At 39.3% G+C, this 25,931-nt stretch overlaps 1 protein-coding gene across 2 annotated transcripts in view; it reads right to left on the reverse strand.

Moving 5' to 3' along the window:
* Positions 1-664: 664 nt before the first annotated feature.
* Positions 665-25,931, reverse strand: part of STK32B (serine/threonine kinase 32B) — a gene marked incomplete at both ends in the record, with an annotated part of 173,845 nt that continues 148,578 nt past the window's right edge. For both annotated transcript variants that reach the window (XM_082482817.1, XM_082482818.1), the window contains 4 exons: positions 665-803; positions 21,149-21,213; positions 21,988-22,119; positions 25,106-25,231. In XM_082482817.1, the coding sequence (XP_082338943.1) occupies positions 665-803; positions 21,149-21,213; positions 21,988-22,119; positions 25,106-25,231 (462 nt within the window). The remainder of the gene's footprint in view (positions 804-21,148; positions 21,214-21,987; positions 22,120-25,105; positions 25,232-25,931) is intronic.

Here is a 25,931-nt window from a genome sequence, read left to right on the forward strand (position 1 = left end):
AGTCACTAGCAAAACTTTGACTTGGCCAAGGTCACATCTTTTACTACAAAGCAGAATGCATGAAGTTAAAGAACAATGTGAATACGTTCACGCTGCAACTTTTCCAATGGGCTTCAGGTATTTAAATGAAATTATTCAGTGTTTGGCCTATTTGACACTACATTCATGTATTTACATCATATACATCTGTTATAAACTCAACAACAGGTGCTCAGAAACGGCTGTGTCCAGCAGTTTCACAAAATTCCAAATTGCACCATTTCAATTAATGGAGACAGAGAGGGTAACGTAAAGCCTTCAAGATAAAGCTGGCCCCAATATAACTTTGTCTCTTGCAAGTAGCCAGAAATGTGGCAATCTTTGAGAGACTGCCGAATGAATTGTTTCAAGTTTTCTTCCAGGATTTTGAAAAGGAAAGTCACACTTACTTATAAAACTGTATTTTGTTGCTGATGGTGATTTTTCCAGTGGCAGAGTCAAAAGAAGAGCAGGGTCGTACATGGTAAGTATCAGCCGGTGTGCTCTGTGGGTTTGTCCTTGGCTGGGGATCCTGCTTTTGGAGGAGCTAAATGTCCCGGGATCCGAGGGACGAAGATGAAGGCATGCGCAGAGAGGACCTTTCCTTGCCCTGCCAGGGTGGAGGCGTGTGTGGGGCCGTGGCTCACTAGCTGCTGCAGCCTCTTGTGCAGCCATGTCCCAGTAAATTGTTGTTCCGTCCATCCTGGAGTTTCTCATGGCTCTGAAGGGATGCTCTGCTGTCCATGCTGGAAGTCTGGCCACTTTGATCCTGCTGTCTTCTTAACCTGCCAAATGTTAAGAACATTGATATAGCTACCAGGTGCAGACAATTGTACCAGAAAGACAGCTGTTGCCTGTGTATAAAATAGATTCCTGCACCATTCGATCTCTATTAACTCCTTGAGATGCCATTTCTTCTAAACACTGACGATTGCTTCCTCCTAGGTATGTACACTTGGGTCTTGGTCAAACACTGCTCCCATGAAAGACTATCATAAATAGTCAGCAGAGGAGGGTGCTTTCTCTGGCTCTAGCCCCTCTGCTCGGACTGTAACTTGACAAAACCTCCAGGTAGCTCAAGGCTGATGAGACTTATGGACTGGCCACACTACAGCCGTGAGCAGCTGCTCCCCTCTGCTGTCCTACAAAATTATCAGTAACCTCCAACAGCACAAGAGGAAAAAAAACATGAGCTAAAAGTATATTCAGTATTCCTCTTGTTATTCATTCATATGTTGTCAAAGCCTCCTAGGTAGTTTCAAGGAACAACAACAACAAAATCCTATGCTGTTTAAAGACTGCAACGTCATCTTATTTTGACATCGTTTTCTAGAAAACAGCAACAGCCCTAACAGCACCTGCAGTCCCCACCAATCATTTTATCATCAAGCTTCTCAGCATTTCTGTCCAACACTGGTATCAACTTCTATGATTTTACTGTGATTTGTGTAATATTCAGTGTTTTCCTCCAAATACAGACACAATGTAAGTACTTTCAAGACGGGTGTAAACATTCATGGGGAAGCTATGCAGTAGAGACCAATTTTTTTTGAAAACATGAACAGCTGCTGTTTTGGAGGAATTTTTCTCTGACGGTTTGTTTTCTCAAAATGAGAAACAGCTGTTGATGTATTCTTGAAAAAGGCACCAAGAATTGGCATCAGAGGCACTACGGAAGAAGCTCTTTTTTACAGTGATTATAAGTGATATATATGATATACTGCCAAAAACTTTGCAAGTAATATTGAATATGTAACAAATACTCAGTAATGGAAAAGCATTCAAAAATGAAATGTAAAGGGACAGTTTAAAAGGGTAAAATACTTCCAAGTAGCATAAAGACTACAGAGACACCATACTGAAGACTCAGAAGAGAATGTGAAAGGACATGAAATAGCTGTCACAGATAAGCAGAGGAATAAAGGAGGTTATTTAAAGCAAAAATAATGAAAAACATTGTCCAAATAGGTTAAATTTAGAAGAGCACAAGCACCGGCACATTAAATAAAAAACTTTAAAACAGACTGAAAAAACAGATTACCCTCAGAGTAATTTTTTTCAAGCGCACTAGAAATATGAAGGCTACCAGTGTGTCTACAGGCTAATGGAGGACTGAGTCCAAGAAATATGAATCTCTAAAGCCAAAGAATTATCTTCACCTATGTCCATGACAAACGAACTTAGGGACATTCCTTTCTTTATGAGAAATTTGTCCTTCATCTCCAGTTAAACCGTCAATCAAACAGCTTTAGAACCAGTCATTCAAATGAATGTTGACAAATCATCAAGACAGTGAATTTTCACCCAAGGGCTCTAAGAAAATTGAAATATGTAATTTCTACACAGCTGAACGGAGTTTGGAACTTACTGTTGAAGCTGTCTTGGCACCAACGAATAGAAGACAGCAAATGTGATGGCATTTTTTTTTAATAAGGGCTTCAAAAGAGATCCAGGGGAATACCGTGAGAGTAACTGGATCAAAGTCTTGAACTATCTTAGGGACTGAGCTACTGGCCCTTATGAGACTAAGGTATTTGTAGGCATCAATAGAAAAGGCTACAATGCTTGGAAATTCATGTTGCAAACGGTGGGTTGCAAACCTGTGCAAGCGGCTAAATAGTGGAGTCAAACTTTTGCTGTACGGACATCTGAGAAATCATTGCGTTCATCTAAGAAATTGTTTAATATTTACTTGGTTCATAAAATGCTGAAAAAAGGCATTTACTGTACTGCAAAAATTAATGGGGAAATATGAAGTCTCTCAATAACAGCATAAAGCAGGAAAAAACAGTTTTTTCCAAACCACTCAAACTGGCACAAAGGCAACGTGTAAGGAGGACAGCGGGAAAGGAGAGAAATGAAGCCCATGCTGAGTTCAAAAGGTACCACTGACCAGGCTTGAACTACTCGCTCTCTAGAGAGGTGGCTTCTATTGTTGATTTCCACTGATTTTCTTTTATCCTGTCCCTACTCTCCAGGTCTATTATTGAACCATAATTAGATTATGGGGGGTTGGAAGTGCTAAAGAAATACATTGTTTTAGCAGTGCCTCATTTTATTCCCTTTTCAGACATTTTCTGTTTCCGTGTCTAGATTCACTACCCATATGTATCAAAATCAACAATAGGTTATTAAACTGATGATGTAGTAAAAATCTGTTATTTAAATGTTTAATAATTTGTCAATCACTTTATTCAGTGATTAAAATTACATTGAAGACTTCACTATAAGGGGCTATAATGGGCATGCTAACACCTACCTACCTGTGTGCACTGGGGGCTGGGGAATTGGTCTAAGAATCAGGCAATGCTAATTCTGGTTTTACCTCTGTCACCCTTTGGGCAAATTACAGTCTTTTTCTGTGACTCAACTTCTCTCTTGATGAGTGGAGACAATGTAGGGGGGTAAAGCTGAGGGGGAATTATATTAGTCCACAAATCTCACGTAGTTTGGAGCTAGTCATAAATCTAAGCTGGATGAGTTGTGGCTAAGAAATAGAAACAAAAAGAGCATCGAAGCCATGCCTGAACTGATGAAAGCTTGTGTTCTTATCAAACCCATGCCCGCAGGAGATTTTCCTGGATAAACTGGTGACAGAGCAAGTATAGGCTCACGCTTGCAGCTCTCAATTAGGCAAAGGATGCAATGAGCAGGAACGTGCCAAGCAACGTGGGACTTTGCTTGTAGTTGCACATCAGATGTCGAGGCAGCTGCTGCCGAGAACGGTGGAAGCTGAGAGCTTTGTGCCTCTAAGTACTGCTCTGTGCCTCACAGGCCTGAATGAAAGGAGGAATTAGAGTCTGGCGTCTGTGATGATGAAGAAAAGAAGATAGCATATATAATCAAGCAAAATGTAATTATAATACATGTGTAATTATGCATATACTCATTACTGAATATATAAAATTACAAAAGTAAAGAGAGCAGACTGGCTAAAGGCTAGCATGGAAAATATAATACTGCAGCAAAAAGACTGCTACAACTATGGCAGGCCAGCATGAAAATCACAAATGTCTAATGAAACCCAGCAGAAAACTTGGGGACCACCAGGGAAGAGCTTACAGCTCGACTTTGTTCACCAGATGAAATAGAATATTGAAAGTTTGTCTTTAGGCTGCTTAGTAGGCTAAGTTCAATGAAAAAGAATGAAAAGTTGCAGATTCAACATGACTGTCAAAATTTCAGATTTGCTAAGAGACTAAAGCCTCCTCCAAACCACTGCAATTTCAGCAAAAAAAAAAAAAAAAAAAAAAAAGGCAACTGGCCTGAACTGGCCTGCATTTCGATCTAGCTCCAAACTGCAAATAGGCTCAGGTCAAGACCTAAACAAATGTCATGACAGCAGCTGTGTGTGAACAAGCAGCCTCTTCAGTTAACATGTTGGACAGTTGCAGAAGTGAAATTTCTCTTTTGTTTGAGCATTCTTGATTCCTTGGTGCCAGAGCTGGAGCACTTTTCTGTCAGATGTTCTCAGCTTTTCAAATACATGGGTACCTCAACACAGTTCCTGCAATCATGGTGAAATAAATGCAGTCTGGGCCATTCTGTTTAAAAATGGCACTAGTGAAATAAATCATTTGTAGGAAACTGCTTTCCAGTGAACGGCTTATCTTGCCTTTAAGCTGGTGCAGCTACAGGCTGTGATAACTTGATAAACGCCCAGGGAGAATGAATGGCTTGATGGGGACTTAGCTGTGGATCTGAACCGGGTAGCTGTTCCTTTGCTGACTGAGAATAAATGGTAAAATGGCCAGCTGCGGATGAAAAAAGTGAACAAGCGGTTCTAGTGGATAGCCATATGGAAAAAAAAAACAAACCTGCAGGGAAAAGAGGATGAAAATGAGTTCAAACAGTGTCTATCACATTTATTCCCTGACAATACATGGAGTACATGTACATTCTGTTCAAATACATAAGTAGGCACAGAGGCAGTTATGCTGGGAATTAAGAGTGGTTCTGCTGAACCAACAAAGAGATAAGCTGATTTTTCCTTCCCTTCACCACTGATCCACGCAATATTGATAGTGTGTGACACTGAGCATTGAACAACCTCCTCTCCAGCAGTGAGGAAGAAAGAGGCTGTACCAACCACTGCAAGAATGCATCAAGAAAAGTAACAGCCTTCAGTCAAGTCTTGGGCTTCGTCAGTATTTCTTTTAAAGAGAAAGTGTCTGTGTGAGCTATGGAAAGGTTTTCAAGATTCTTATTATCTTGATACTCGGATATTATAGTAGCGTTCCTGCAATATTGACTTCCAATGCTGGATCTTGAATCAGACATTCATCAGTGAAAGGGCATTCAAAGGACAGGGAAAAATTGTTGGCCAAAAAAACCCCTATAATAGCAATATAGACCAGTGGTGTCAGGTTTACAAAATGTAGCTGCTCTGCCTGAGAGCTGTACGAGGCTGTTACGCTGCCTGTCGCTCTTGCCTGTTTGTCCTGGCCAGGCAATATCCCGGTGCAGGATAACACCTTTGTGCAGCCGAGGTACTCACCAATGCGTCTTGCCAGGCTGTCAGTGTGAAACTGAAGCCTCAGAAACGCGAGATGTTTCAAACGGTGGGCACACACTCAGTAGCCATTGAGGACATAATTTCTACTGACGAAAAGAGAGTTCAAGCCAGGCAGAACTACCGCTCTTCTGAGACTCCCACACGTAACAGGTCCTATAAGGGCTTTATGACAGAAAATTTGCAACTGAGTTTGCCAGGGTTGCAAACCCAGTGGGTACGGAGGAAAGAAAATGGTCTGAATGGGCAATGGAATTTACTTTTCCATTTCTAGATTTAGCATTTTACCTTGACCTATTGATATTTCAAACACTGTTGGAAAAAAGAGATACTTTTTCTTTTGGTTTGGGGAAAAGGTGGGCATAATAAGACGAGCTTTAGAAACTGCCTTTTTATTGCAGGGAAAAAGTTCTATTAATGAAAACTTTTACATGCCTTGAAAGCAGCCCTGAGGAGTAGATAAATCTGCGGAATATTTATCCCAGTTATTCTTCACAAGGAAAGGTGTCTGAGGTCAGAACAGACCAGACATGTCTATGCTTGCTTTTCAAATTCATGAATCCTGGGGGACAGCTTGCTAAATACTTAGAAACCCACCTCAGTTCTATGATTTAGCAGCTACACATAAGTAATGCTGATGTCTTGTCCAGATGGCCTTGCTAGAAGGCTAATTATGAACACATCCAAATCAGGAGGAAAAAATAACTGATCTATCATGGGGGATGATTGTGCTCAGAAAGGAACTATTTCAGCTACATGTCTCTGTGCATGTCACTGTGGTTTGTCTACTGGAGCACAGATACAGAAGTTACAAGGGGAATTTCAGAAAATCAATAAAGACGCTTACGCCCAAATACCATGTTTTTAGAATATCAGTTGATAAATACAGACTCTTTGAAAGACAGTATTCTCTCAAAATACTGCACTAAAATCTTTTCATTCTCAATAGAAAAGATCTAACAATGAAATTTTGTAAAGGAGTTAGAAAAAGCCAGAAAGTAACAAACATAGGCATTGTTTTGTTATATCCTTGTCATAGAAAATAGAAATGCGGAAGTTATGCCATATAACTAAAATTGCTGGGTATGCTAAAGTCGTAAAAATTCCATCCACACTGAAAATACTTTTTACAGAGTGTTATAATGCCATAAAGGTGGACTCTGTAAAGCATGAGGAGCCCTCATGTAGCAATATCTCACAGGGATAATTGCAGAGCTGGGAATACCCAGCATGTCTAGCCAAGGTAGTGGTCAGTCCTAGACAGCCAACACTGGAGTGAGACATCTTGGCACTGAGGGCAGCAAGGTGTCAATTTGGTGCCCACTGCCATTGCCCACTACTTGTTTTTAATTTTTATTCGGTGTGGTAATGATGCTTCAAAATTTGTACACAAACACAAAAATAATGCCTGGGTGAATGAATCAGATGCGGCCAACATGACTGCTTCCTCAAGGTGATGATATTTTAACTCTTCCCACCCCACCACTGCCTGTCCCTGAACACAACTAATCTGTCTTGATGATAACTAAGCACTGGTTTACCAAGTGGTCCAGAATATGCTTTCTAAAGAAATGGAGATGGTTAGTGGCTGGTTGTATCCCTCATCAGAATTGGATTCTGTGCTTGGTTACACACAAAACAAAGATGAAATTCTCAACCCAAATTATTCAGAAAATTTGCAGCACTCTAGAGCTCCACAAACTATATCGCCACCCATCTCCTTTATTTCCAGTCCAAAAGGTGTAAGAAGAAAGACTTAATGAAACTTTGGAGTCTAACTGTGGCAATAAAACTTGCTTATTTCCTCCTTGTGGAACAAGTACAGAGTATATCCCCGTGTTCTTCACAGTTTGGAGTAGTTTTATGCAGAAAAACTTGTTCTGAGAAAGAACAGATGGCTTTGGACTGTGAAGACTCAACAGGACTCACGCCGTCACCTCAAAGTCCAACATCACCCTTGGTATTGGTAACCTGGAGTGTGATTGAAAGTATAAACAGAAAGCTGCCGGGTAGCTTTAACTTATACATATCCGCATAGCTGTCATGAGAAGCCATATGTTTTGGTTTACTGCTCAGACCTAAATAATGAGTGTTCAGCAGTAAGTAGGTGGTAGACAGGTAAAAGTTAACAGTGTTGGTCATATCAGCTCATTTTCTGGTGCAGCTCACCCAGCAGCCCCAAAAAGACTCTGTTCCCTTGGTTTATACTGAGTAAAAATGTTCATGGCACCCATAATCTCTCATGCTTTAGGCAGAAAAGCAAAGTTGCTTCCCCAAGCTCATGCAATGCTTTATCTTTTGTAAAATCCCTTATTTAAGCTTTATAGGAGCTCATACGCATCAGTAAAAATGCACATACTACAAAATCAGGGCAATTTTTTGGCAGTAATGTGTAGGTTCTGCAGTGTGCCCACATCTTTTCATAAATAATGTATTATAAACATGTGCATCTTATACGCCACTTTGAAAACTTCCTGCATTATTTTTCTGCCAGCATTTTAACATCAATTGCAGGTAATGATTGTAGAAATATTGATAACTGAGCATGATTTCTGGGACAATAAGCAGCTTGGCTTGTCATCTGGCTGCCACTGTGGGGAATAAGAATTGAGTTTGATACATGGACACTTAATAATATTCTGCCTGCATTTTTAAAGGTTTCTCTTATAAATTGGTTTTTGCTGCGTTCTATTTTTGTAAAAATTGAAGAAGCTGGCAGTATTTTACAATTGTAAATGAGTGCTACTCTTTCTCTTATATCTCCATTATTCTGCTTACTATTTCTCATCTGCCAGGTTTTCATCCAACTTCATTTTTTAGTGAAAAGGCAAAACAAAGAAGAACAAAGAAGTGAGCAGAGCATCCTGATCAGGTTATTTTTAACTGAACAAGTTATTTGGGAAGAGTATTTTTACTTTTCCAAACAAAATAGCCACCAAATATATCAGAAAGGAGTGAAAATTCCTGCATTTGCTTTCTTTTAAAAAAAGTTAACAAAAATAAGCTAAGTTGATCAGAAGAATTTGCTTATTTTACACCTATTTTACGCTTCCATCCATAGAGAAGAAAACACTAACCTTTGCTCATTGTAAATCTTAAGAATACATGCTAACAAAAAGAGAACAAATACGATACTCCTGGATTATCCACACCCTGTTGGTGTGAGCTGCAGATCCCATCTTCCCCTTTGCTGCTCGGGAAAATCCCATCACCCCTTTGCTTCCTAAGGAAAACAGGGTGCAGGGTGAGGAGTTGGCATATGATTAGGACACATGCGCAGAGGTAAGCCTCAGGCCAAATCCTGCGAAATTCCCCAATTTGAAGAGAAGTGCCTGACTTCATAGCAACATATAAGAGAACTAATTGATATAATAATCCTGCATAAGATTAGGCTACCTGGTAACCTGAACGTCTGCCAAACTATTGGTCCACTTCCCATTCCCCAGCGGTACCCAGGAGGGCTCTCATGACAGGCAGCAAATAGAGTGCTGCATAGGAATGTAATTTCTCTATTTTAGGCATCTGTTACATTCACACCAGAAGGTAAAATGGTGCAGGGGTTGATGCTGGGAAGCTAAGTGGCGCAGACTGGCTTGCATCGTTATAGCTAAGATCTCTCATCTTCATACCAGAGCAGTTGTATTCCAGCTGCCTATTAGGCAACCTCTGGTCTATGCTAACCTCTGAAACATGAAGGGAATTGCTTCAGAGAGCCATTTTGGCCTTGGAAAAATTGTGCCAGGGACCACGTTAACTGAGCAATATGGAAGACTGCCTATATTCTGCCTTTAAAAAATAGGCAGAAAACAACAATGAAGGTGGAAAAATGCAGAATAAGGAACAAAAAAAAAAAAAAAGAAAGTAGAAATGGAAAAAGGAGAGTTAAACACCTGAAAAATGAGGAAAGATTCAAAAGAATGCCAACTGTGGAGATCTAATTAATTAAACTAATTATATAGCTAATTAAAACTATCTCAAAAGACAGCTGCATATAGCTAATGTTCTTTTTTATTAAAAACCCCTCTTTACACCTAACAGAAGAGCAGTAACCATGGCAGAGTTAAATAGTTGGCTCTTCTTCTCTTCAGCTTGTGCACAGAGTGATCTCAGAAGAGTTTTTATGAAAAGAGAAATCACTGAAAAGTGTATGAATTTGCTAAGCATTTTCAAATAAACAAGGCAGGCACAATCTTGCCCTGTGCCAGAGGAGGCTTGGGGCAGCCCAGGGCAGAGTGGAGGACTGACTGGAGTAGACTCATCACTCGGCACCGTCAGCACTGAGTCACACAACTCAAAAAAAAAAAAAAAAATTAGTCTGTAATCTCAGATAATTTCCCCTTGCTCCACCGTTTGTGTGGAGAACCAACATGTGCAGAGCAGCTTTAAATGAAACACAGTGCTACTGTATGATTGTGTAATAGCAGGTGTGTATTTTTGGGAGACCTGGGTCCATGGAGTCCCCTCATCGTATCACTAGCGAGAGCGGATGTCACGAGTCTTCAGCTCTTCCTTGAAAATACTCACACTTATAACTCGCTTTTCCTTGGCCTCCTGCCCACGTGGCTAGGCACACATGGCCCAAATGCAGTTGTGGTTGGTGCCGCAGGAGACGCCCCTGATCGCCCGACACTGGGAGAGCGCAGGCAGGCGCAACAGCGGACCAGAGATGACCTGTGCCTGTTGGACTGGCAGCCGGGCATTTAGTTTTGCAGAAATGAACTGAGATCACAACTGTGGGATGGATTTTATGCCAGCTAACTTTAGACAGTGGAAAGATTGATTCAGGCTCTCTCTACAGGATAGATGGAAGCACTAACAGAATAATTAGTTCCAGTCTAAGTTATCTAATATATGTGTCACAGATCAACCCTGGGAGATGCAAGTCTCTTCTCAGTGACTACTAAAGGAGCTTAAACTAAATAAATTATTTTAAAATTTATTAAAGGACTATAGTCTCATTGCATGCCTAGAAAAATAGAGATACCTTTCCTCTCTGAACCACAGGTTGAAGTCTCCTCCTGTCTAGCAGCTGTATGAGCTCACCACACACCGCACTGCTTAGCAGAGCCAATTTGCTTCTGGATTAGAGCTAATTTACACCCACACTGTTCAGGCGTGCAGAAATTGAATAGTCCCATCAGTCTGGTACACAGCACACACTGGTAAACACTGCCAAGAGCTGGGTAATGAAGTCACCGAGGAGCACAGGGGTGCAATTGCCCGGTCATCCATGCAGACGTGCCTATAGCATATTCAGGCTCAGGGTCTGCCAGCGATGGCTTTTCTGCATGACTTGGGCTATATCTTGAAAAATACTTTGTCATCTGATTCCCGTTTATTTCAGATACCTTTGAAAATCTTGCATACACCCTTTGGGGTAGGAGTTGTTCTGCCTCTAACCAGTATTTACCTCAGTCTGTCTTTGACCCCAAACACGTACTGTTGGTACTGACTCTTTCCATAGAAACAGTCCTAATCTCAAATCTGTTTCCCTAATACACTATGACATATGTGTTTTGATAGCTCAGTAGATTAGCATGCAATCATTCAAATAACTCTGCTTTAACTCCATTTACATTTAAATGTCTGAGGCACAGACTAAAAGTTATGCTTCATTATAGCTGAATACGAAAAGTAAAATTTTGGAGGAAGTATCCCCATGTAGCACAGATGTCTTCTTGTACCATTGAACCTCATGACATTTACTCTCACCCTTTCCAAAAATCCTTGGGGAAATATGCTCCCACCATGGGTAATTGATTCAGGTTGATAGTTCCTACTGAGTAATTGCGTTCAGTAAATGCCTGTGAATATAATTTTCTATCAACCAGCAATTTATAATCAAGCATAATGGGTTCAGGTGCACATACGGCGTGAGTGACATGTGAAATACTAGTATGTGGAAGTCAAGAGACAAATTATACTGGATGCTGTAGCATGTTGACCTGCAATGTCTTGAGATCTCAGGTTTACCTGATGAATTGATAAAGCAAAATAAGAGTGGAGAGATGGAGTAAATAAATGAAAACAGTAAATAACACACAGCCATTTAAGAAAATGAAACTAAACCAATGAACACTAACATTAAAACCATGCTCAGACTAGAAGAATAGGTGTGTCTGAGAAGTGGGTTATTGTCTGTCCAAGATCAGGTGCCTCCTAAACAATATCTGTCTTGTTCAGCCACATTGCTAAACATGAACTAGTTTTTCTAGTTTAGATACATCTGTAGATCCACACGTACAAGCAACAGGAAAGCAGCTATGAAATTTCCCGATAGTGTATTGGTTATTAGACTTTGTGGGACCACAGGAGAAAATCTTCTTTCCAGTTAGCCAGAATCCAGTTTAAAAACTACAGGCAATTGCCCACGAATAAGGACATTTCTCAGCAGTGTGGCCCAAGACTCATTCTCAAGAAAGGCACTAATTTCCCAGCCTGCCTTGGGTGCGTGTCCTGAAGGATGTTGGATAACCCTTTTGTAAAGCTGTCAGCAGATAGATAGATTGCGGGAGTTGCTGTGAAATATTCTCTTCCTTTATTCTTCTGGTGAAAATTTCAAGGTAAAGTGAACCTTTGGGTCATGTCCAAATAAAACGTATGAGGAGAAGGACAATTTTTGTCCACACCTAGAGTTAGACCTGCTTTACTGGAAACATATTCTCAACCACTACCATCTCCACCGAGACCCTGGACCTCAGGGCAGGATGATTTTACAGAGGATTTGGAGACAGTCTGCTGTTAACAGACAGCAGATCACAGCAAGAAGCGGAATTTTGTTAACAGACTGAGAATTTAAAGACAAATAATGACCTGGTGCCTGTGAAATGCCTGCTGCCTTTGCAGGGTTGGTGATGCACATGCCTGCAGCTCTGTGGCAGGGAACCGGTGCGACAGATTGCCACAGCAAAACAGGACTGGACAAAAGGGCAGCCAGCCATCACCGAAACGTGGCCGTTCAATCCCATCTCATTTCTTCTCTTTGCTTTTCATGCCCTTCCTCTGGTGCTGTGAAGAGGATCTTGGTTCAGAGATGAGTGAGGAAAATATTAGCTGTGACAACCTATTTGCGTAGCAGCATCGATTTCCTTAATATGGCATCTCTAATTGAAACTGCAGCTCCATGGGAGCCATACAGTCAATAATTTAAGAAGTAAGGTATGTGGAAAGCCAGTTGAGCTCTGTCTGATTACTGGGACCTGGCAATAAACATTCTCAGACTGGAATAAGTGTCTGGGAGGAGGCTGGTTCAGCCCTACCCTTCTCCTGTTCTCACAGCCACAGGCTTCCAGGAATCAGAGCCTGTGAATTCCCAGGGAGCAATCGCAACCTGCATTGACCTCTCTGCTGGCTCATCTCTCTCCACCTATTCCTCATGCAAGATTTCTCCAGCAAAATCCAAACTTTAGATTCACAAGAAGTCTACTTATCCCTGCAGCTCTTTCATTCCCTGAAGGAGGGACCCCTGCCAAAGGAGACCTAGCTGGGAGTTCCCTTGTGATCGCACCGCGTAATTCGCAGCCTTTAGTTAACCACCAAACCTCCCTACCCAGTGCACGGGGAAGGTGGGTGCCTAACACAGGGATCCATGGAAAACACTGTATTGACCGTTGAGCTATCTAGGCTAGTCACTAAGGTAAGGTGCACCCACAACAGGAACATGTATTGTGCCCCAACTGGGACACAGAGAAATTATCTCTAGCTGCCTCAAATATGCTTTTCTTCCCCTATTTCCAAAAAAGGACATATATGTATATACATACTTGTATATACTTTACTGTGCAACCGCTGTGCTATTATGACAATGAAGACCTTATAAGCACTGAGAAAGCATAAAGGCACATACCCATCCGTTCCATCTAACACAAATTCCTGCCTCTCATAGTGGCCCATTTCAAACCCTAGTGGACACTGCCAAAGAACAAATCAAATGGAGACAAATGTCTACTGTGAGGTATTCTCCTCTCTTCTGATATTTCCAGACTTCCCAAACCAATGAGTGCATCTGGGGCGCTCATGTCTTACAGTCCTTGATGGGTCTTTCTCCGTGAATTTCTCTAATCCTTTTCTGAATCTTTTCGTATGCTCAGCATCCAGAGCAGCGCTTGGCCACGTGCTGTATTGCACAGAAAGGCATGGCTTGTTCTCTTTTAAACCTGCAGCTTGATAGCTTTGTGACTTCGAGTTACCAGAAAGAGTGAATAATCATTGCTTAGGCATCTTCTCCATAAGTTTCATAACATGTTAATATTTAGCCTGTTCCTGTGTTTTCAGTTGCCTTTTCTCTGAGTTTAAATGAGTTCAAGTCTATGAAATCCTTCAACATGAGCCATGCCACACCTGTGGTCAATCCTGTTTTGTTTTTTTTTTTGTTTTGTTTTGGTTTTTGTAACCATTCTAAATCCTCTGTATCTTTTTTTTTTATTTTTTGAGATAAGGAAGCAGAACTGTACACAGAATGGAAGATGTAGATGTATATATAGAAACATATCTCTATATACACACAATGATATCCTGATGATCATTTCTCTGCAGCTTTCTTTGCAATTCTGAGCACGTTAACACCTTTTAGCTGTGCACTAAGCATTGTGTTATCTGCCGTCATCTCAAAATCTCTCTCCTTCATAACTGAAGCTAGAGCCCATTGTCCTAAAGGTAAAGTTTAGATTATTTTCTTCCTAATGTATTTGCATTTACCAGTACTGAATTTAAGCCACCATTTTTTCTTACCCTGCAACTCAAAACCATGACTATCATTATCTACTGCAGCTCTGCAGTCAGATTTAGTTTTGGCTACTCTGGTATTAGAAGTGGACTTTGTCACCTCACCATTCACCTCCCTTTCCAACTCATTTGTGAATATATTCAACAAATGTGCAAAGTATAAAAACGATTGGCAATAATCACGTTACACCACTACTGGCTTGTTTCTGCACTGCTTCAAGCAACTGGTCCCAAAATGCTTTCCTAAAACAGGATGAGGAGTTCAATCTTCATGTCTCATTCTTAAGTTATGAAGACTTGTAACAGGTGAGAATTTATGCTAGTTTAGGACATCAAGAGACATGAAGGGAAGTCATGAAGGTAATCCCTTATGGACACCAAACAGTCAAGACCTGTTATGCAGCCTTCATTTATTGTATATATGATTTGTCCCATGTAGGCTATTAAAAAATATATATATGCTGTATGGTATCAAACAGTTTTGGTTCCTCTCCAAAGTCTGAGATGTGCAAATGAAGATTTTTCTTTTCTCTGCCTATGAATTGACTTTTGATTAGTCTTTATGAGATGTATTTGTGTTCAGTTTTCTGTAAGTGGAAAAGAATTGCTGGTCTGCAGTGCTGAGGATCTGCATGTTATCCCGATCTTTCCAGGACCATGTTTCAGCACAGAGAATGCTCTGATATATGCATCTCCACACAAACTTTCATTCCCAAAGCTGCATGTGCATTTGATGAAGTGTAGCCACTGCAACGATATGGTTACTTGCTTGGGAAAACTTTGGCCATTTTTCCTGGAAGGCTTTGAAGATGAGGTTCCAGATACTCATTAGCCACTTTTTTTTTTTTTCCTCTATGAAACTGTGAAGAGAACACATTACTGAAACAATGGCTTTTTTTATGACCACTCTTTTCTCAAAAAAAAGGGAATTTGAAGGCATGCCTACAGAAAAATAACCAGCTTGGACCTGCTATTCTCAAATCTTCAGGCAGCACGGCTCACTAAGAAGAGGGTCACATTTGACCTGGTAATTCTGAGCCAGTAACAATGAGCAGGAATCAAAGGCAGAAGTGAAAGGGCTTGTGTGACCAAGCAGCAGTTAACACTGCCCCAAAACAAGCTAGGTTCAGTCATGTTCAGAAAGGCATCTTTCTAATTAGGTGAGATTGCAGGAGCAATCTCCAGAAGCAGATATATCCATTACAAAAGGGATAAGAAAGAGATGAGTGAAGAGCAGTGCAACTACTTGAAATGCTCAGAAAGAGTTGGATTTAAACTGAATTAAGGTCAGCAGAAGTGGCAAGAAAAGAAAAGTTGTGTTGTAGCCTCATCTGAAAAGCATTCAGATATTATGGAGATTATGATAATATAAATATCTCCAGAGACACTAAGTGACATAAAATACCTATTAAGAAAAGTGCATTCATTGAGGTATACTGCAAATCATTATGAATATTCAATTCAAATCAAACTGAAATGAAAGAGAGCACTCAGGGACTCTGGATTTGAATCTGAAAAGACAATTGAAAGAAAAGAAAAGCAACTACAAAGAAAGAGATAATAAATTTGATCTTATAAAAAATGAAGAGAAAAATCAGACAACACGATTTTAAACATCTTCATATGCTTAAAATATGCTCCCTCAACTTTTGCTGTTTATGCTGGGAACAGAGAGCAGTCTGTTCAGTGCCTTTAGGAAAGAACTAGCTACGGCCAAACAGTAGGAATTACCGTAGGAGAAGAGGGGGAAATGTGCAGTATCCATTGACTGCTTCAATTTCTGGCAGAATTTTTTAGTGTGGTTGCATTGAACAAATACTGAGAAGAGAAATAATGTGTACCAGTAGCTTAGGAAAGGGGCAGGCCTGTTCAGATCAGTAGGGACTAGACAGGTGAATATCACCTCAATGCTATTTGGATATTTGTATTACGTAAAAAACCCTCCAACTGCAAAATCATTAGTAAGTTTTTTAAAGTTTCCACAAGAATTATTAAAAATATAGATAATTTGTTCATCTCTCCATCTCACTTATTAAACTAGCTCTGCAGAATTCTAACCCATTTTCACATATACTGTATATATGAAATACATATTCTGCTCAGTAAAATGTAGCGATATGATTTTAGTTTCATTAGCAGGCTGATAATTTTGAAGACAAGTTTGTGAAGCATCTAACTGAAGGACTATTCTGCCCAAGGAGCAGGTATTTCTTGTGTTTTCTCCTCCGTTCTTTGTTTGCTGACCTCTTTAATCTTAAAGACATCTTTCATGGAGAGGAAGAGGCTCAGGAACCATAAAGCGTGAGAAATAGGACTCCACTACAAACAAATATTGAATCTTATTTCTTCATTTTTGGCTATTTCAGGTTTTGGACATTTATAAACAGACGTAGATGTATGTGAAGATTCGTTTAGTGATAATGGCACAGAAATAGCAAAATAATCTCTGCTCAGCTTTTTAATAAAGCTACAAACACACAGTGTGACCTTATCTTTACAATCTTTCTTTCTCTGCCAAAGAAATTGAAAATACAGCCTACAACTTCTAAATAAGATCAACTCCTCAAAAAATTGCCGACAAGTCTACAGGAATACGCATTCAGATACTGCAGAACATTTGGTGCTGCACTTCTAGATCTAATAAAGCCTCTATCCATAGAAATAGATTTAAAACCAGAAAAAAAATCATTTGACAGCAAAAGGAGCCAAACAAGTTCCTGAAATCAACTTCAGATCATATTCACCTGTTAAGATCCAGTACAAAGACCATTTTTAGGTCACAGTTTATTTAGTTAATCTGTTCAAAACTAAGTAAGAGATTTTACGGACACTCGTAAGGAACATAGAAAACATTTCCTGCACCACATTCAAGCTTGGATTGTAAAAGGATTTTCCCATTTTATTTTGCTTTGGATCAGGACCGTGGGCACCCCTCTCTTAAAGATACTGCAAGATAATGTCAACGTGGACAGATGACATACACCTACGTCATGTCAAAAGACACACACGTATTTTAATTTGTAGATCACATCCAGTGAAATATCAATTTAAATAAGAAGAAAGCCTTGCACGTAGCGACACTTCGGCCACTCTGGTATCTGAAGCACTGGCAAAAATAAAATCAAGATAAAATCTACTTACACTGTAAGGGATTTCATTCTGGATGCTTCATGTTGTCCTGCCCAAATGAAGATGAAGGTATAAAACTACCTCTTCAGAACAGCTTAGCCATTTCACATGGACCAGAAAGTATTTTCAACCTGTGAACGTTGCACAACCCTAAAGCTGCTTCTGGTCTGCTGCTCCATTATTTGGAGTTGAATATGAGTGTTCCAAGAGGAAATTACATTGGGTGTGGAGGATGAACATGGTCCACCTTCAGTTTTCCTTTTATTAGAAGAAATGATGCATCATAGGAATGACTGTTGACTCGGACCACAGAAAGACTTTGGAACGTTCAGTGTCCATTTCTCAGATATGAAAGCAGTATTCCCTTCTAATTTAACAAATTTCCCAGACTGTTTTATAAGATTAACAGTAATGAGAACATGCCTAGCTAAACTAAAGCACAGAACTGCACCCAGACTTTTATAACTGCCATTTTTAGTACACAGGACAGTCTTTTATATTAATACAAATCTTAGGAAAATGGTTTTGTTTCATCTTCTGCAAATGTCTTTGTTTGACAGACTTGTTTTCTGGCTTTTTATACAGAGAAACTGGGAATAGTTGGTCTTCCCTCCATTCCTCCTCATCTCCCCGGTGAATTCTGAATAGTATCAATAGAAGATTCTGTGTGATCAGAAGTGTGTAAGTAAAGATATACAAATCTAACTTTTGTTACCCACTGCTGATGATCATCGACTTCATGTTTCTTTGTACAGGAAGACCTGTACAGTTAAAAGAAAACAGCTAATATCATGGCTCCAAGTCCTTGCTTCCCAATTCCTGTTTTAACAAAACACATTCGCTCTATCCTTCTGCAGTGTATGTTTGTGTTCTCCGACTGTATACAATATCCTATTTCTTTTCCATTCTTCAAATCTTTCATCCCATCTCCTAACTGTTCAAACCATAGAGATCAGCTACGTAGTTAAAGTATAGTCCAACCAAATAAATTGCGTTCAAGGACAACGTAAGGCTTACTACGAAACTATGTTGCCTGAATGCTACTGGTAAAGCCATCTGGAAAAACATCAGTCTTTTTAACTGAGCCTACTTGTTCGAAAGCTTGGCTTGGCTAAAATGGACTTTGTCTTCCTCATGCACTCATCTTGGTTTAAACATTCCTATAAATACCAGTTTCCAATTACTTAACTGCAGAAAGCAATAGAGAAGTGAAAACATACACATTCTCTCTTTGCTGGCATTAACTTGCACTATTAAGTTACTTCATTTAATCTCTTGAATTATTTTTTAATTCATTTCAGCCCAGTAAGCCTTATCTGTATCTCCCCATCCCCCTCCCCTTAACTGCAGTCTAAGAGTTCCTGGGAGTCTCCCAGTCTTCTTGGAAAGAAAATAAATATGGCATATTTCAAGAGTTGCCGTATCTGTTGCAGGATGAAAGATATATAGCGAAAAAGAGACGTAGCCTGGAAGTATCAACAAGACAATCAATAAAAACAGATTCTGCTTTTCATAGCAGATGTTTTACAAGTATTGGATTGCGAGATATAGCGGAACTACCACACTCTACCTACACATTACTGCATCAATTTATGCTGCTCAATTAGAAACGTCTGAATTTTTTCCTAGAATCCTTTTAGTTTGGGGATTCTCATCTTTTCCCTTGAAAGATAGGCTAAAGTTTTTGATTCACTCATTCTTAGGATTTATGTAGTGTTCTGTGTCACTGAAGTAAGCTGAGCAGCAGGCTTAAATCATGGTAAAATGTAGCTTTTTGTAGCTGAATATAATGCATATCTAAGGAAGTATGCAGATATTTTCAAACAGCTAGACTACACAAGCAGTTCTGACTATGCAGAGGAATGTGGAGGAACTTCAAAGGAACTAGCTGTATTAATCTCAGATCGATCCCTGCTTGGGATTCACACCTCACCTAATGATATGGTCACATATTATTGGATATAGTGTTTGTAGGAACAGTTCAGGTCTTTCAGCATCTGCAGCTGTTCCTAAGAACTTGGTTGGCCGTGTGGCTTTGGAAATCTATTTAAGTACAGCCTCAGCCTGTACATACACCCTTGAGGGCATAGAAAGGTCTAAGAAAACCCACCGTGAATTACTCTGGCGTATATTGTGGAGCCTCTTCTCTCGAGTATGAGGACATCTGTGTCTGACATTGCTCTTACGTTGTTCCCATTAACTTGAATCCACTCTGCACTTCAAAAATTTGACCTCTGCTTTCCCCCTTATTAACATTTTTGTCTTTGAAAAGTATTACAGAAGTCTCTCCATGTCCTTCTTCAGCTCTAATACAGTTTAAACAAAAAATGATTGTGATCTGGCTTAAGACAATGCAGGATCTGTTGTAGGTCTATACTAAATATTTTTCTTTTACCTTGTCAAAGCCAATCAAGCAATGACCAGAACACATGCTGTTCTGAATGAAGTGCATGTCTTTTATCTTTTGCTTCCATTTCACTTGTACTCCATTTAAACTTCTTGATCTCTCATCAGCATCTCAGAGTCCTTTATAGCTTGTCATGCTACTGTGGTTGTTCAATATGGAAAAAAAAAAATCCTACTCACTGTTAAAAAAGATTTAAGAATAACACAGTAAAATCATGTCAAAAGAAATAGTCAATACTAGTGAACACACCCAATGAGATTTTGAAAGTGTTTTAACAAAACCTGGTATTTTATTTTATCTTTCAAAAGTTGCTGTATGTTGAGTTTCCTTTACATATGATTCTGAAGTAGGTGAGAGGCTCATAACTGGAAATGAACTAGTATGACCAACTTCTTGAAAATACATTAATTTGATTTATCGAAGTAATCTTTTTCTGCACTTGTTATTACAATCTTAATCATCACCCTCCTACAAAGTTCAGTTGACTGATACTAGAACTGATCCAGATAAATCCACCAAGACCCTTCTGAAAGCCTTTCATGAGCTGACTTGGTCTGGCTTTTCTTGTTTATCCCTCTTAAGTAAACATATGGCTTGCTTCTGCTAGAGATCATGCAAAATTACATGAAGAATCTGTAGGACCACAACTCTTGCAGATATAATTAGGTCAAATAAAACCACTGAATATACCTGGATGAAATGCAATAATTTGAACAAAGACAAAAACAACTGCCCTGTTATTAGCTATATCAATTAATACAAACGGGTCCATAGTGGCTGCAATTCAAAACAGTAAACTATGCGAAATGCAGTGTATTAATTGGACCAGGAAGATTCTTTGGGATTCAGACTTGTTTCTACAAATTCTGTCTGATGCTTAGACTATGAAGCACTTGCTCATGTCTGATATAGTTTTAATATTTAGCTCTGTTGAAATTAACTTTTTTATGGTGGTGAAGTATTAATAAAGTTTCCAAGTCAAAACACTGCAGTTCATACCATTAAAATTTGATGAGTTATCACTTGCCTTGGTTTTGTTCGATTTGTGAAAAAGCAGCCCCTTGTATCGTATTCCCTTTACTTATTTGCTAACAGTTTCTCTGGAGAGTTTCAGTGACATTTACCTTATCTCTCCAACATACTTTCACCACAAGCACTTCTGCTTGCTTTCAGAGATGGAAGAACTACAAAACCGTCACACCAGAGACCGTAAGAGGAAGAAATCAATGGAAAACCAGGCTTTTAGCCCCTGCTGCTGTGATCATTAATCACTTTTCCTTACACTGGGAGAAAAAAAAAATTGTTCTCAAATTAATTTCAGCAGTGAATGCTAAACAGGCATTAAGAAATGCACTTACTTCTCTCTGTTGAATATGATGAATTCTTTCCTAACGGTTTCCAAGCACTGCTGCAGGTGTACGTTCTTTAAAAAACAGCATGAATAGGTTGATTAAGAAAGATGGAAAATCATAGACCAAAATCACAACAGAAATGACACTGAACAAAAGAGCTTATGAATGAATACTGTCAAAAGGTGCTTTGAAGACTCTTCAAAAGTGGGCAGCGATAGCACAATCAATCCTTCTTTCTTTTGGAAGAAGCTCCCCACAAAGAATTCTTGAGGATTTTTATGTCTGATAGCTCTAAGAAGAATAGTTTGCAAAAGCATTCAAAATCATTAGGAGTAGCAACAGAGTTTATAAAACCCCACTGAAATGAGAATTCAAGTCTGGAAAATGATTATTTTTAATCTTCTCAGAATTTTAGACTGTTTATACAGTGGGTCTTTCTATGTGGGACCAATTAGTCAAGACTGCCAGAGACAGCTTTAAAACATTTATAAATTACAAGCTTTTCACTGCATATTTTTCATTGTTGGTACTAGCAGCAGATAAATACTCCTTATGACTATTTGTCCATGTGTGGGAAGCATATTTGCCAACTAGCAACAGTTTTTCATACTTTAAATGAGCATCTGTGAGAATCTTAAAAACGATTACAACTTAAACATGCTGTTACTATTTGACTGAAATAAATGCTTGTTTTTCATCTTGCTTTGGAGATGGTTTATCCTATATGTAAAATTACATAGAGGTCAAGTCGATATTCAGAGATTATAAAAGTGAACTTAACTAAGATTATCCGTTACAGAATGTAAATGAAGTGCCACTGACTGCAGCCACAGTCCCCAGCTTACCAGCGGGCAGGTTTCCTTAGCTCCATCTTTGGATTTGTTTTTGGCAAGTCGCTTTTTCTTTTTGTGGAGAGGCTTGGACTCCAAAATCATTTCTTCAAGTTCAAATGTAGGATCACAGTTCAGTCTTCCTTTCTGGTACAAAAGGATCCAAAGTTACCCTTTGAAGCATCATTGTGTTTTTTAGCTTGTCTAGAAAGTGCTAATAGCATTAATAACGGTCCAGTTTCCCAGCCACATCTGTAAAATGAAAACTGTCTTTTTAGGCCTGGAGTGATGCTTGAAGTTCAAGTAAGGGAGGTAAGACAAAAATCATATCATAAAGAGTTAGATCCTCTTCCTAGTTACATTCAGATGTATTCCTAGAGTGACTACAAGTATGTTGCCCCATTAGAGAGAGAGGAATCCCACCCAGGGTGTTCATCTGAATATCGGTTAGTGCTGTAGAACATAAATGGCAGCGGTAATAGCGCAGGAGGGATGGGGAGTACCTCTAAGACCTTACTTGTTAAAATCTGATTTTCTGCAGATTGGCAGGTGGATTCGGTTACCTAGCTCCTATCCATGATAACGAAGGAAGGAACAGGCCTTTTTCAGTTAACTGCTTTTATATCAAAAACTGGCTCTCTCATGCATTCTCTTACCCATTACTTACATTACTTAAATATTCTGGATTCTCCATTTTTATGTTAATTTGCCATGCTTGCACCAAATCTGAAGATTCTTTGTTGTATCAGGAAGTACTTTTTAAAGCAGGATGAGTGGAAATACCATTTCTATATGGTTGTTTCCTTCCTTGATTTTTTTCAGATTCTTCCGCAATTCTTTTCAGGTTCTTGATTCTCTCAGATCATTTCAGCATAAAAGTTTACAGGAGCATAGTTTATGCCTTGAGGGTTTTTTTTATTCTGTTCATTAGTGCAGTGAAGCCATCTCATGACAACATTTGGGATGAACTGTTCCTCTCATTTAAGGATAAGAGCTAAGGTATGGCCAGAAATCTATGGTTCAGCTGAACCCAATACCCTTTTAAAAAGCCACTACTTGGCATGCTAATTACAGGATCCGTGTTTTGCTACTGCTGTAATCAGAATAACATGAGGTCCTTTGTTCTTCTCATTCTCTCAAAACATTTAAAAAAAAATGCACACAATTTGAATTGTGTGGTGGAAGATCTTAAAGGCAGCTTGTTTTCCTCTAGGACTTCAGTCACACCATTGTCACCATCAAGGCGGAAGTACTAAGATAAGTCATGCGTAACTGGTGGATACTATTACAGACATTAAGCCATAAAACCACATCAGAAACCACTTGTATAACTTGTGGCGTCCTACAATAAAACATTTGATTTAGAGATCACTCTAACTTTTTAATTCCTAGCAAAGTCTGTATAATCAAAGTATGATATTAAGCTCTCTGATGCCTTTTCCTGCACAGTATCCAGCCAGCTTTAGTAGAATTTGTTTTTTATTAATGGAGTTGTATATCTTATTTATATTTACTTATAAATTTCTTTACGTTTGATCAATATCGGTTCCTTTCTTGAGCATGTACAGTTTTAAGATTTGTTTGAGCACTTTAAAAATTCATCACTTTAATTCTGAAGCTTTAAAAATGAAAGCAAATTACATTTAAATAATTTCTTGCTTCCTTTATCAAATATTTAACAATACAAAAAAACCAATAACAATTTATGACTACAAGCTGAATATAAAGAAACTGCTAAACCATCAAGAAAGAGATGTACAATTTAAGTAAGAACGATGTTTATGGAATCAAACTACACAGGGAGAAATTAAACAATTGGACCTTCCTATCACAGGCTTCCCATGCACCCTCTTGCCTGCAGAAGGCAGGCGAGCTCCTGACAGTAAGAGCAAGCTGTCAAAGAGTTTTAAAGCTCTTCCCAGACCACAGTGTATGTTGGCCTCAATTCACCTTGTAGAACCACGCCACCATGGAGAATGGAGTTCATGGTCTGCCAGGCCAGGGAGGAGCTTTGTTCTGCCGTGCTTTGGTTAGGGTAGCTACCTGATCTTTCCCCAACTCTGAGGGAGGCACTGCTTGCCCATCCACATGTTGCTTCACCTGCAGGATGCTGCTTCCAGGAAAAGCACCGCTCAGGTGCCAAGAAGCACAGCAGACACCACCAGCACTGTCTTGGCACCCCACCTGGCTGCCTTTGCCCCATTAGGCAATGACTCTCAGCTTCTGGAGGGCTGGATCCTGTCCCCATCACATTTAGCAAGAACTCTAACGTGCCCCTGGATGAGGATAGCATCTAGCTCTTCCCCTTTCCTCATCTTTATTCACAGTTGCACAAAAATATGCATATAAACAATCCCTAGTATGCTAGAAATGTATTGTTTGGAGAAGACTTATGGTGCAATATGACTGAACATAGAATCATCATAGAATAATTTAGGTTGGAAAGGACCTTTAAGATCATCGAGTCCAACCATAAACCTACAATTGTGAAGTCCACAAAGTGGACAAGCAACAGAGTAGAGAAGCATGCCAATACCAGAGTCCTTACTTTTTATTCATGGCCCTCAAATCCATTTAACTTACAAACGATCAAAATGGAAATGTGCTGAAAATACCAACAAAACAGAACCACAGAAAAAAAGAACCTACTGGATTCCCTCACAGAATTGGAATGTTTTAGTGTAGGAAACTGTCACAAAGGAAATGGGTCAGTCTTTTGAAAAAGTATTTTTTAAGTGAAAAAGGAACAGCACACTGGGATGTTAAAAAGTCTTGCAAATGTTATTCAAATGCCTAACTTTCAGAGCAGTAATGGTCGTCTTGGTATTCTTTGGCTCAGAGTTAAGTCTGACAATCATTTGCTCTAACAGTTGAAATGCAAAGTCTGGAAAATGTTTTTTGTTTGAAAGGGAACAAAAAGTGAACCAAGGTTAATTAGTTTTTGTTGTGATCTAATGAAATGGGCCAAATTTTCCCTTAGCTGTGACTGAGTAAATGAAAACAGAATCCAAAGTAAAGCTTCTGTGAGAAGTAAATCACTGAAGAGCAATAAATGCAAGCGTAAACAAGTAAAACAGCAGTGATAATTAGAGTCGGAATTTGCAAACACAGTTCACCTGGAATATTGACTTACGTTAGGAACAAAGCCCGGGGTCACAGCTTTCTCTAGAACAGCATCCCAGTTGACATCAGCTAGGTATGGAGAGCTTTGGATGTCTGCAAGGCTTGAAAGACGGCATTCTGGGTCCTTAGTGAGGAGCTGTAATCAAGCACAAGGCATTTTCTGAGGGACTGGATGCCATATAAAAGAGAAAACGTATCACACGCATAAATTGTATGATACACAATTTTGAGTAAGAAAATGGCTAGGGAATATTCTAACAGCTCCTAGAAGTCCCAATCTAAAAAAATAAAAGTAATAACTCATAGGATATGAACATAATTTAATTGCCACCAGATGGCTGGTGCAGGCATGAGGTGTATAAATGTATTAGTAACAAAAGTCTGTTTACAAACACACGAGAGTCCAAGCAACATGAAACATGACAGTTCAATGCCACCTAACAATTTGTATTTCATCTCTAATTTATTGGAAGATATAGTTATGCCGAGCATCCTGGCAGCAATTAAAATTAACCACCTCATTGCTCCATCTATCAAAAATAGATTGCTCATTGCTGCAAAGGAAATTGATCTTCTATTGCTCTATTCACACATTCACAATCATTTCCTGCTCTAATATCAGTACCGATGATCTGAAATACCTAAAAGAGACAGATGATCCTTGCAGCATGGCCAGAAAATTAAACCAAACAAGTAACTGGGATCGGAGGAAGAAAGTGAGTTCCAGGGTCATGATGCATTCAGAAAGCATCCTCTCGTGTAGCTTAGTGACATTTACAGCAAAGCGGCTCGACTTTTGTTGTTGCAACTATGGCAACATGGGATGGGGAGAGGTA

This window comes from Vanellus vanellus, assembly GCF_965231255.1.
Source record: "Vanellus vanellus genome assembly, chromosome: 4".
Classification (NCBI taxonomy): domain Eukaryota; kingdom Metazoa; phylum Chordata; class Aves; order Charadriiformes; family Charadriidae; genus Vanellus; species Vanellus vanellus.